The sequence below is a fragment of the Chaetura pelagica genome, unplaced genomic scaffold, assembly GCF_000747805.2.
Source record: "Chaetura pelagica isolate M959 unplaced genomic scaffold, ChaPel_1.0 scaffold382, whole genome shotgun sequence".
Lineage (NCBI taxonomy): Eukaryota > Metazoa > Chordata > Aves > Apodiformes > Apodidae > Chaetura > Chaetura pelagica.
The window spans coordinates 1,133,590-1,146,502 of record NW_009952478.1 but is presented as its reverse complement, the minus strand read 5'-3'; the positions used below and the strand labels follow the sequence as shown (position 1 = coordinate 1,146,502).

Genomic DNA, 12,913 nt, shown 5'->3' with positions numbered 1-12,913 from the left:
GTAGGGAAAACTACTAACAATAATCTATTCAACATGTAGTAAAAAGAGAAAATGAGATTTGTAAAATACACACTCATACCAGTGATAAATTAGTTTATTGATTAGAACATGGACCTGACATAAAATGAAGGGACAAACAGTTGGAAAAAATCTGCATCCTATGTTATTAATGTTTTATTTTCTTTAATATTATTAATGGATTTATTAATTTCACGTTTAAGATATTACAAAAGCACAGAACTTAATCTCTGGGAACTTTCTAACTAAATGGCAAGCTGGAGCACTGAATCAGCAGTTACTCCCACAGCACGGAAAATCTCATCTCCTGGTTTGATAAACCTCAAACTTCCTGTGCAGATGCTATTTGTGGCATTCCCTGATGGCCTATAAGCCTGGCTGACCTCGGTAGCTGAAAAATCTAATGGATCTTCTCTGACATTACCCTTTGTATGTTAAAGCCAGAAGGAATTTGAACATTTTACTCTGTTGCTTGGTGTGGGAGGCATAAACCAGCTGCATCAGCTGTTTACTGATTAAGGCTTTGGAAGAGCTGATTTCATTCACATCTTAAGCTTTTTTTTTGCTTTGTGATGAAGTGTTTAATGTGTTAGGAATGATAATGACTCCTCTCCATTTTTTATTTTTTTTTTCCTAAAAATACTCATTTTGACTTGGTGAGTCCTATTCTTTGTCTCCTGTCTTTGTCCTAGATCTCAAATTTAGCATTATTGCTGGCTGTGGCTGTCTCTTCTCTGACATGTCTTTTAAGTGATGTTTCAGTATCATGTCAGGGTGCGATGATGTAAAGTTTGGGAAGCTCTGTCCTGGTGTCCTTCTTAACTGGAAGGTGATCCTCAAGTATTGCTGCAAGTTGACAGAGTTCAGAGCAACACATGCTCACAAAATTAGATTTTTCACAGGATAAATCTTTACACATCAAGGTTTAAACCCATTAGTGTGTAGACATATCAAAGTTGTGTCTTCTAGAGATTAAGAGTGGGTAATACACAATGTATCAAGATTTGAAAACTGAGAGAAGGCTGTCAGAGTTGATAATCAGATAAAACTGCTGATGCATGCAATTAATACATGAAACTAGAAGAGATTAAGTTACTATATGAATAATGTTAATCCACCTGCAAGTTGTACCACCACACATAAATTTTGGATACTACAAGAAGAGCTTTGGGTACAAAATATATACTCTAGCTCCCTGTGTTTCTGCTATGTGTGGAGCATCATGGCTTTGGCACTGATGACAGTGTGTAGCTATTACTGAATGGCTTCATAAGGCATCAGAAGATTACAAACAGTTGATCATTAAGTCATACTTATGGGAACCATAATATGACATGACAACTTTCAGTAATGGAAGGTGTTTGAAAGTTTCATAATTATGAGTGAAAGCTGAAAATATGCTCACAAAGGCACACTGAAGAACTTAATAGGAATAGTGTTGAGACAGTACTGTCTCAAAGTTCTATATACGTCATGAAATCATTGAGAAATCATTGAAGTATCACTGAAATTTTTAGGTGCAGGTACTATTTTCTTGTAAAATTGACACAACTAGGGAAGAACAGTGCTCCTAAGGAGTAGTTATAGAAGATAACATTAATGAGTAGATTTAAGTGCCATTAATATGTATGGATCATGACTCCTGTGAGAACCATTAAAGCAGCAATAATTTTGCTAATGAATATATGTTCAGACTGTAATTTTGCAGTCCTTTTTCAGATCGATCTATCATCTATCTATCTGTATCTATATCTGTATCTTGGTAATTGTCTATTCTGTACAACATATTCTGTTTTTTTCCTAGTTCTTCAGAGAGAATAAATTCTAGAACACAGATTTCCTTTCTCCCATCCATATATATGGTGTTAGGTGTATTTAGAGCCAAACGGTGGCTTCCCTTATCCAGCTTATTAGAATCTATAGTCACAAGTTACAGTCCCAAACCTGGGAAAGAAATGGGCCTGTGTGTTATATGCCCACAACCACCCAGCATGGTGAGGCTGACACTGAAAAGACGACAGCAAGCTGTAGCATGCAAATAGAGGCAAGGCAAGGTTTTGTGGAGAGGGAGAGATGAAGCTGTCCTGGAGGCACAGTTCACAGCCTGTCCTGTTGAGAGGCAAAGCAGGAGAAGGAGTAAGTGCTGTCAGATGCTGGAGGAGCCCCATTTTATTTGAACAATATTGTGTCTCTAAAACACATAACTATGCCAGGTAGACACAGACTGAGCTGATGGAGCAGGTTGCTATGTCTGCTGGAGTGCCAAGCTCAAGGGAAGGGCAGTGTCAGCCTCAGAGCACTTAGAATTCCTCGTGGGACAGTGGAGGAGTGGAAGCAGGCAAAGGTGTGAGATAGTGGCAGATGTGTGTGAGCATGAAAGGAAGGCTGCTTCCCAGGATGCAGGGCTGGCAGAGCCCCGTGCACCCACCTGTGTGTGGCTGTGGGCCTGCAAAGGCATCGTGGCAAGCCAGGGCTTCATCCTCAGGCTGCTGAGAACCTCTGCAATACAAAGAATAATATTGGTGAGTTTACTGCTCCATTCGTGTTATCACCCTTAACTGTTCTTTCCTGTAAGGGTGAGGGTGGTGTGACTCTGGAACAGGTTGCCCAGGAAGGCTATAGTTGCCCCCTTCCTGGAAGTGTTCAAGGCCAGGTTGGATGGGGCCTTGAGCAGCCTGATCTAGCAGGAGGTGCCCCTGCCCATGGAGGGGGGCTTGGAGCTAGATGATCTTTAAGGTCCCTTCCAACCCTAGTTGTTCTATGATCCTATGATTCTAATATTTCACTGGAAGCAGTGTGATCAAAGGGTCTCAGATTGCAGCAAGTTACTTAAAATTACCTGCAAGTTCTTGTGCTTTGCTGATGTGGGACCAGAGTGTTGGAAATTATGAAGGATGAAGTCCTTGTTTCAGTTTGTCTCTTTATCTGTGATTGTCTTAATTGTCAGCCTTTCTGCTCTAGAGCATAAGTTTCAATTCAGTCCGGATCAGTAGAAAACAAGTATTATTGCTTTCCTAGGCAGTTTATCAATTCAGGCAAAATTAGCTTTTGCAGATAATACATAAAAATTGGTGCTCCTTGTTTATTGTTGCTCAACCATTTGGTTGGAAAAAAAAAAAAAAAAAACAGCCAAAAAAAAGAAACCAACACACAGGTCCCTCGGCCTAATGCCTACATTTGAAATTTGGGTTAGATTTTCCATATTCATATCCATACCTAGGAGTTTTGTTAAGTGGGAGGAATTTTACTTTTTTTTCTTTTTCCTGAGTCAGGAACAAGAAAGGTTATTCACTGATTAGAAGATACTTCAAAGAACCTTTATTTGACTAGGCAAAATGAAGCACACAAGTTTTGCGTAATGGGCTCTTTAACACCCAGCTCTGAATGCAGCCTTCATTCTGCACAGCAGATCTAACTTGAGTTTTAGTGTCAGGCATGGCGAAAAGTGTAGAACAAGTATTCATTGTAGATAAAGTTAGCTCAACCCCCCATAAACCTTGTGGGAGATTCAGTGTTTGCTGTGATTCATGAAAGCCATGACATCAAGACTCTAGGGGATTGCTTGTATAAAATTTGGGTCCAAGGCTTCCATCCTTTTAATATTCTTCTTTTCATTGGCAGCCAAGAGAAAATAAACATACACATTGGGAAGATGCTGGTGCAGGACTTCCCTAACCATCTTGGGAGTGGTTCTTTATGGTACAAGGGTGGGATGGACAATGTGGGACAGAGCACAGCTGGAATTCACCATGCAAAATGTTTTTCTTTTGTAGATAACACATATGTTTCCAGTTCTGATAATGATGAAGATGTGTTAGTTACAACAGAGCCAATTCCAGTAATTTTCCACCAAATTGCTACAGGTAATTTTATGTCCGTGGTGTTTTATCAAGTTCATATTTTCTGAGAAGGACATTGCCTACACTTTAAGGGAGATATGTTCATGTGTGCAGCTATACAGTTTACTATCTTCTCACAGACTTGATATAGCAAATTGTCCTACATTTCAGAACAAAAGTTAATTCAAATATTTATTTTGGGGACCACCATGATTGCTTAGGCAGAATATATTTTACTTTTTCAATGTATTGCAGTCCATGATAAAGGAATTCTCCTTGAATATTGTTAGAAGTGCTTAATTCCTCTCAATTAAAAGTTTTCATGCTCAGTTGCTTAAAACTTCACTAAATCTTCACTATTGGGGATGAAACAATCTGTAACTACCATTGTCTCCAGTGAATTATTTCAGGAAATTTCAAACAAAATGGTTCAGCTGTTTCACTAAATTAGACAATGGAAAAAAAAAAATTCCCAATGGTTTTGGGAACCTCTCATTTGAAAGTATTTCTGGACTTTCAAAAAACATCTGATATATGAAAGGGTATGCTTTTTGGATATATAGGTACATTTATACAATATATAGTCAAGATTTGTGCATACACTGTAGTGACTTACAGATTTTTATCAGCTAAATTCTCGGATGATTTTAGGCTGCAGGAGAAATTGCATAAAGCAGTCTTATTTCTGGCAGTTCTTCAGATAAGAACACTTGACTTTGCAGTCTTTTTATTATTACAATGCTTTAGGGCTTTTTTGCATAACATAGAATTACTTTGAAATCCAGTGGAAAACCAGTGTGATCTTCAGTCTGTGATCTTGTTTATACTGATGTAAATTAATAACATTTTACTGAAATCAGTGCAGTGGCATCCAAAAAAACCCCTCACCATTATATTCAGAAGTTCAAGATAAATTTTAATTGCAAATATTTCTGTAACCTAAAAAGACAAAAAAGCTTGTCATTTAAAATTTAATAATAAGCTATGTTTTGTTTAGAAGATGATCCGATTTAGTTTTGCTAACGGGTTTTGGGTTTTCATTCCCTTTTAAAGTGCACAAAATTAATGAAAGACACTAAACTCTACATCACAAGTTGGGAGAAACAGTTTCTCATATGGATCAGCGGGGTGTCCTGAGATGTAGAGGTTCTTAATTTTAGACAGTTGTATTGCAAACTCCTTGATGCTTTTCATATCTGTAACTTTTCATTGCTTACTTGCTCTGCTACTGCAACTTAAGTATTTCAAATCTGCGTATGCAATTATGTCATTTTTCACAGATGTTCCTTATTTTGCCTTTTCTTTTAAGAATTAAGAAAAACCAGTGATGTCAACTATTGCTTATCCATAAAATCAAAATTACAGAGAGAGAATGGAGAGGTATGTATTTCTTGCATGCGTATTTTAACAGGAGTTATTTTGAGAAACAACAGGAAATAATAAAATATGAATGTTTACAGTAGATTTCCTATCAAATGTGTGCTTACACAAGCTGTACAGGTTTACATATTTTAGAAGATTAACACAGTCCTCTGGAGTTCATATGTGGATCACTTAAATGAGATAGGGATGCTCCCATCTTAGAAATATGTTTCTGACATTTGTTGCAATTTTTGTTCAACAGTGGTATAGATTCTGTCTGCCCTAAAAATACAGATTCCCTGGAGGAGTAGGTCATGATGCTATTGCCTTTTAGCATAGTCTTGCACATAGAACCACATCCCTCTGCATGACTCTGTGCACCATAAGTAGTTTCTGGAGTACTGAGGCCTTCCAGTCATATTTGCGTTTGTGCTGTCCCTCTGGCAGAGGTGCCTACAAGTCTCAGTGAGACTTTAATTCAACAAAGAAGTGGCACTAACATGAAGTATACATGGCTTTACAGTGTTGTGGGCTCAAATAAAGTACCACATGGGCTGTTGCCCCAAGCAAAATAATCGAACATTGTATCAATGGGATCAAAGGAGGTTGCTGTTTCTTTTCTGCTGGTTTTTAGGCTCTGATCTCTATTTGATCCTAGATAGGGGAGGTGAGCATGCCCAGATACACTAGTGTGTATGGTTAGTTTTTTAGTAGATGAAACTAATGATGTAAAAGCTGCACTGTAAATACTTTTTTTCTACTGCCTTTTCATTGTATTCAGTGTTTGGTAAACACTAGATTTGAAGTGCAGGAAGAATTTACCCATTTGATCAAAAGCCGGAGATAGTTCCTCTGGTACAGAGTTTCAGCTTTTACTTTGTATCGTTTTGTTTGTTTGTGGGTTTTTTTGCGGTTTTTTTTTGTTTTTGTTGTTTTGTTTTTTTGTTTTTAATTTGTTTTTAATTTTTGAATGAACTACTTAAATATTAAAGTATCAGAAAAAACACAAACCCAAGCCCAAACTTTAAACAAAAATTCTCTAACACTAACTATTTCTATTGGCTAGACAGAGGTTTGATTAGCATAGGGTGGGTCTGTCACTATTTGAGATTTTAGTTTCTCTTTGTGATGAATTTTTTGTTCAGTTGTGATCTATTTTAACACAGACTTCCCCTTGGGCAAAGGTTATTATAAAACAAAGACTAGAGTCACTTTGTTTCTTGACAGTGAAGTAGAAGCAGAAATTGGTTTTATGCCTAGTCATAGAAAATGCTGTGAAATTGGCTGAAATACAATTTTTGTTTTATGTATGCATAGACTGAATAGAGCAGGAATCTAGAGGTGTAGGTAGGGAAATAGGATTATAACGTCTGACCATAGAAACTGGTGATAAAGGGTATATCTGACATGAATATATGGGATTTAGGGGTAACTTGTATTCCTTATTTCATGCATGTGATTTCTATTCCATTATGGCAGTTCCATGCGGCGAAGATATTCAGAATAAGCAGTAATTACATCATGTTAAGATTGAAGTGAAGAATTACAATTTTAACAGCTGTTTTTTAGGGAATCATGGTCAGCATAGGGCCTAGAAATAATACACACATTGTTGGAATAAAAAATCAATATCTTCAAGCAATTACATAGTTATAAGTAAAGAGGTTCCATTGGTGGGAAGCAGAATATAGCACTCCGGCGCATGCTGAGCTGCATTCTGTACCAGGATGAGTTCTATTTACTTGAGTGCAATTATTCACAGAGCAGACTATTTAGACTAAGTTTTACTGAAAAGTAATCATATTACTTTCTAATCCTTAATTTTCAAAGCCTCAAAACAGAGCTGGTCAGAAAACTAAGTTTGAACTTTTCTGGCAACAGGCTTGTACTTCTATTAAAAATTGTAGTTAAACAACAACATGTTAGTTTTTCACAGAAAAGAGCTTCAGAGATGCTAGGCTTAGACTTGAATTATTTCCTTAAACTATTAGAATAGATTTACCAGAAATGTAAATTAAAATGGTATTAGGTCACTGAAATACCAAACTAATTAACTCCAGAACCTCTCTTGCTGAGTAAATTATTCTCTGTTTAGCAAAAGCACAAGATGAAGTATCCCCACATGGTCTACTGAATACCCCAGTTCCTTAAAGTGCCACACTGTATCTGTAGCCAAAGTATTATTTCTTCAGAATATATTCAGGGTGTTTTTATATACCCAGTTAGTAAGTGCTTGTTTTGTCTGATATTTCACTATTCTTAAAAAAGGCCCCTAGGCCTCCTCTTCTGGAGAAGTGATATTAAAAGATCTTTTAGTAAAGGGTGCTATGAGCTTATTTATAAAAGCATAATTCCTGTAGTTACAATCAGAACTATGAATGCAAGATAAGCATATTGCCTATGGCATTGTTAACTTTCCTTTTCCATTAAGGAGTCTCGGCACAACAGCACATTTGAAGAAGACTCTGAAGGGGATAATGATTCAGAAGAATTTTATTATGGAGGACAGGTAATGGGGGAGATTTTTGGACAAGTTTCAATAAATTAATCTATGAAAGCTGTGGTACTTCATTCCAGTATTAAAGTATGATAATAATTAATTTCTTATGTTCGTTCAACATCTGATAGAATGCCATGTGTATAGATGTGGTATTTTATAGCAAAGATAATTGTTAAACTCTATGATTATATTAAATTTAAAATAATATTAGTTTGTTGACATTTCCAAAGCTGTAAGAATAGAAGAAACAAGTATGCTTCAAAACATTTGAAAGTAGAAGCCAGTTGCTTACTTCCAGGAAACAGATACTCTGTCTTTATAGCTACCTTTATAGCTTATTGATACAAATGGGAAGTCAGGCTGGATCCAAATCTGTTTCCTTCTGGATGATTGCCATTTTGTGAAGCACTGTAATTTAATGGTAAAAATGGTTATTACAAAACAATTTTGGTGTAGGTAATAGTCCATTCTTTTTTTGAGCTCTACAGTTAAATTCACCTTGAGAAACACTGCATATTTTTAGATGAATGTACTGTCTTTCTTGTTCCCTCAGCAGAATTAGTTATTACTACATTCTGTGTATATATTGGGAAATAAAAATCTATTAATCTCTTTTCCTTTTCAAATGTCAATAAAGCACATCACAGTGCTAGTTTCTTCATTCATATTTTTCATATCTTTTTAGTCTTAACTATTGCCCCATAGAAATGATTTCTTTTTTATATTATTACAACTGCTTATTTTGGTGAACATTTCAATGGATTATGATGGCTCAATGCCTCAGCCTTAATACTGAAGCCACCTGTGCCTTGGGTAGGCAGGGTGGGTCAGTGCAGAGGGTGTGGGGTGCTGCTCATGAACAGGACATCACTGCACCTCTTATCTGGCAGAGCAAAAAACCCTGATGGGGTTTGGACATAAAAAACACATTGAAGTGCTTTACTCTTAAAAAAACAACAACAAAAAAAAAAAAAACAAAAAAACCCCACCTATGAAAAAATCTATTAAAAATTATACTGAAGCTGGAACTGAAAGAATGTATTTTTGGTGTCAGAAATAACTGACATGGGGTATTGGCTCATGTTCACTTTAGAAATGATTACAGGAATTGCCTTTAGCTCCTAACTCCTACAGCCCCACAGAGCTCTGGAGAGGACTGTGTACACATACTGCCATGCAAAGAGCAATGTCTGAGAGCAAGAAGTGCTCTGATTTTGCCCTGTAGTGATGAGTGCTGTGTACTGGCTCCATTTTTCAATTCTGCAGAAAGGGCAGTAACCTCAATGGGAAGGAAAAGGTAGCAGATGGCCCTAGAATGTTTGGTAAAGGATGCTGCCCATGCCCAAATGAAGGAATATGTATTCACACTGCTTACGAGATATGAACACAGAGAACAGTACATAATTTTACAAGGTGTAAAAGGTCTGTGTATCGTCAATACTAGCTAGAATTTAGTTGCCTTGTATTTGAAGTGGAAGCTACATTATATTGCGTTGTCTTTTTTTTCAGGTAATACTTTCAATTGAAGGAATTTCACTTGGAAAAAAATACAGTTAGAACAGCTATAAAAATAATCAGATGATTGTGAATGCCTTGAGTATAGAATATTCAAAAAAGCAAAATAAGGAGAAAAAGACAACAGAAAGTGTAATTAACAAGAGAAAAAAAAATATTATTTTAATATTTCACAGTGTGCAAGACAGTTGGGAACTGTCGAGGTCAGGGATAACTCTTAACATTTTTAAGTAGTTACAGCTGGAAAAGACAAGAGAGCAGCTGGTGATGAAACAAGGTCTATTGTCAATGGGAAATGTCATTTGGTGGGCAGTGAAAACAAGATACGACATTTTGGTCATAAATTAAATGTTTGTCTGCTTCCTAGGCACCTGCTTGTAATCCTCCCTAAGGATTTAATGGATAAATACTTTAAAGTAGCTGAGTGATTCAATAGCCTAAGCCCTATTGATTTTCAATGGGATTTAAGTTTGTAAATCACTTAATCTCCTTTAAAAATGCAACCTTTTGTCATTATGTGAGACAAAATAATCTGAATCAGGTCTCAGATTAAAAACTGAGGCTTTCTAAACACAGACCCTTCAGACACAGTGAAGTTATCAGATATCTTAGGTTTTATATTGACTTTCCCTGAAACTCTTTGTTAATACTTGCTTTAAATCACTATCTTTTACATTTGCAAATGAGGAGATTGAAACAGTAATAATACTGCCTTTGGCGCTCTCTCTCTCTCTCTTCTGCTTCAGGACATACATGCAAATGCTAAACTGGCTGGCAGTTTTTCTGTGTGCAACAGCATGTTTGTGGCACTAATTCAGGGATGGAAAATACCATACTGTGGTCTTATAACTTGCCAGAACACTGCTTTGTTACCTTTTTGAATTAAAAACCTCTTACCATCAGAAAACAGATTGGAGAAAGCATTATATTCAGCAGTTTGGTGTTCTGCATAGTTTTCCTTTTGGATTTTACTGTTCCTAATACTTACTATATTGATATTGTGAAAAGATTGCTGTGCTCTCTCTGGAAGGAGGACAGCAGTTACTTATACACCTTTAAATAACTCATCTTTGAGTAATGAGCATGTAAAAAGGATTCGATTTCTTTTACCTAAAGTGATAAAATAAAATAAAATAAAATAAAATAAAATAAAATAAAGGTTTTCTTCCCATGCTCTTCTATTTGAAAAATAGTTCTTGTATGCTTGCCCAAACAAGGGAGGGATATTTGGCTTGTACCTTCTGGTCATGAATATCATTGATATATCTGATGAACACAAGCTTGTGCTATGTTGAGTTCTGTGCCTTACATTTCAAGAGTTCTAGGTCTAATAAAATTATTCTTTGCTAAGAATCACATGTAAAAAGTGATTAGCTGGATATTATTTCAGTTCTATTTAAATTTACTTGATTAGATTGAGAAGTGTATCTCTAGATATCAGGGCTGAAAGTATCACAGAACTGGTCCCTTTCAGATCTGAATATAGAAATGGAAGAAACAATATTGCAGTTAGATACGGTTCTGCAATAGCAGGAATTCTCTGCAGGACTTCCTGTATAAGGACATATATATGTGTGGCTGTCTAAAGGGATAAATTACACTCTCATATATGTAACTCTCTGAATTTGTCAAAGGTACAAGCCAAATCCTACTCTCATTTATGAATGTCAAAATCTAGGGAGTTCATTAACTTTTGTGGAATTGCTGTCATTCTAATTGTTGTAAAGAGATGGAATTAGGTTCACACAACCAGGAGCATATGTTGTAAGGAGAAGGTAGTAACAGACTGTGAATAGATTGCTACAAGCCTAAAGATGTATTTTGGTCCTTGTAGAAGACAGGAGGATATTAGTTATTTTGACTTCATGCAGTCCAGCCAAACCAGCTCAACAAGTTTTGCTTTACAGTGTAAGCACTAACATAACTGTTTCCAATTTTTGTGTAGAGCTTGAAAAAAAAGGTGTCAGTGTCTAAATAAAGGTTTTGTTACACTGTCTCTGGTAAAATACTTAAAATGAAAAAGTGGGTTTTTTTCCATCTGATGTCATTGCACTGGGGAATGGAATATAGCAAATTAGGAGAGTAAAAATGTAATTTAGAGGCTAAGATGCTTTGTATATAAAGTAGTTTCCTGCTTTTTTTGTTGAACCTAAGCTATTCTCTGTCTAATGTATATGAGAGTATGATAATAAGCGAGAGGGAGCTTACCTTTGTCCTGTTGTGGTTGGACTGAGACTATATGATTGGGAAAATCTGGTTCTTCTTCTATGTCAAAATTTTAAAATGTGTAAGTGCCCCAGAACTGACCTCAGGACAAGACAAGAGAGAGGGGTAAGTCCTTTGCATCTTCTCTTCACACAAACAGAACTGGTACCCTCAGTAAGTTTTGATACAGAAGTGACTGCTTTGCAAATCTCTTTTTTTAACAGAGCTACCCCACCTCAGTGTTTCAGCTTATCAGCACAGTGTCCTTTCTGAGCATGGCATTAAGAAGTCTTCATGCAGCATATTTTGCAGGGGAACTTCAGCAAGCCTAGGTCAGATGCCAGCAATGAAACTAATAAGACCTCATAGGATTTTCTTTTTTTTCCCTGGTAGGTTAGCTATGATGGAGAACTTCACAAACACCCACAGCTGGAGGCTGATTTGACAGCAGTAAGAGAGATCTATGGACATAATGCAGTATCTCTCAGGTATGTCACTGACTTTTCCATATTATGGAACTTTGAAGATTTTGAAGACTTAGTTCCATGTGGACCTTCCCTCACTGTCAAAGCACAAATCTCTTCTGGTATTCTCTGTGTATTGTGTGGCAATGAGAGGAGCACTGCTGGATAGCAGTAATGCTGGCATTGTTTTTTCCTTTTTTGTGGTTCAGTGCTGATAGAAATGGCTGTGCTGCAAACAAGCCCTGCAAGCCTGTTCTGAAACGTAATTGTCTTCTGCAATTCAGTCAGTATTTGATCAGACTGTTGTATTTTGTTGAAAATTACTACTTGGCATTATTCTAGACCCTTGTTAAACTAATTGTCAGCCATATTCTCTCTTTTGCCCTGGATGTGAACAAGAGGAATCAAAAAGTCACAGAATGGTTTGGGTTGGGAGGGACCTTAAATATCATCTAGGTCCAATCCACCTGTCATGGGCCGAGGCATCTTCCACTAGACCATGTTGCTCAAAGCCCCATCTAGCCTAGCCTTAAACACTTCCAGGCATGGGGCACCCACAGTTTCTTGCAATAAAGAATTTATTCTTAATATCTAATTTAAATCTACGGTCTTTCATCTTGAAGAAGTTATCCCCTGTCCTATCTCTGCATGTCCTTGTAAAAAGTCCCTCCCCAGCTTTACTGTAGGCCCTTCAGGTGCTGGGAGGCCACTATAAAGTCTCCCTGATGTGTTCTCTTCTCCAGGCTGAACAAAGCCAACTATCAGCCTGCCTTGACAGGAGAGGTGCTCCAGCCCTCTGATCATCTTAATGACCCTTCTCTAGACTTGCTCCAGGAGTTCCATGTCCTTCATCTGCTTGGGGGTTTTGAAGACCCAAGGAACTGCAATTGAATAGTTGTATTTGGGATTAGGAAACAAATGAGATAAATGTTTAGTTGCCAACCTGCTATGAAATTGAGAATAGCTTGATAGTAGGCTCCCTCAGTTTCCTAAAATTGAAACATTATATG

At 36.9% G+C, this 12,913-nt stretch overlaps 1 protein-coding gene across 1 annotated transcript in view; it reads left to right on the top strand.

Moving 5' to 3' along the window:
* The window catches only part of PARP8 (poly (ADP-ribose) polymerase family, member 8), a 141,654-nt gene that overhangs the window by 84,890 nt on the left and 43,851 nt on the right, over positions 1–12,913 (top strand). The window contains exons 7-10 of the mRNA XM_010008622.1: positions 3,792–3,881; positions 5,167–5,237; positions 7,651–7,728; positions 11,833–11,927. Coding sequence (XP_010006924.1) covers positions 3,792–3,881; positions 5,167–5,237; positions 7,651–7,728; positions 11,833–11,927 — 334 coding nt within the window. The remainder of the gene's footprint in view (positions 1–3,791; positions 3,882–5,166; positions 5,238–7,650; positions 7,729–11,832; positions 11,928–12,913) is intronic.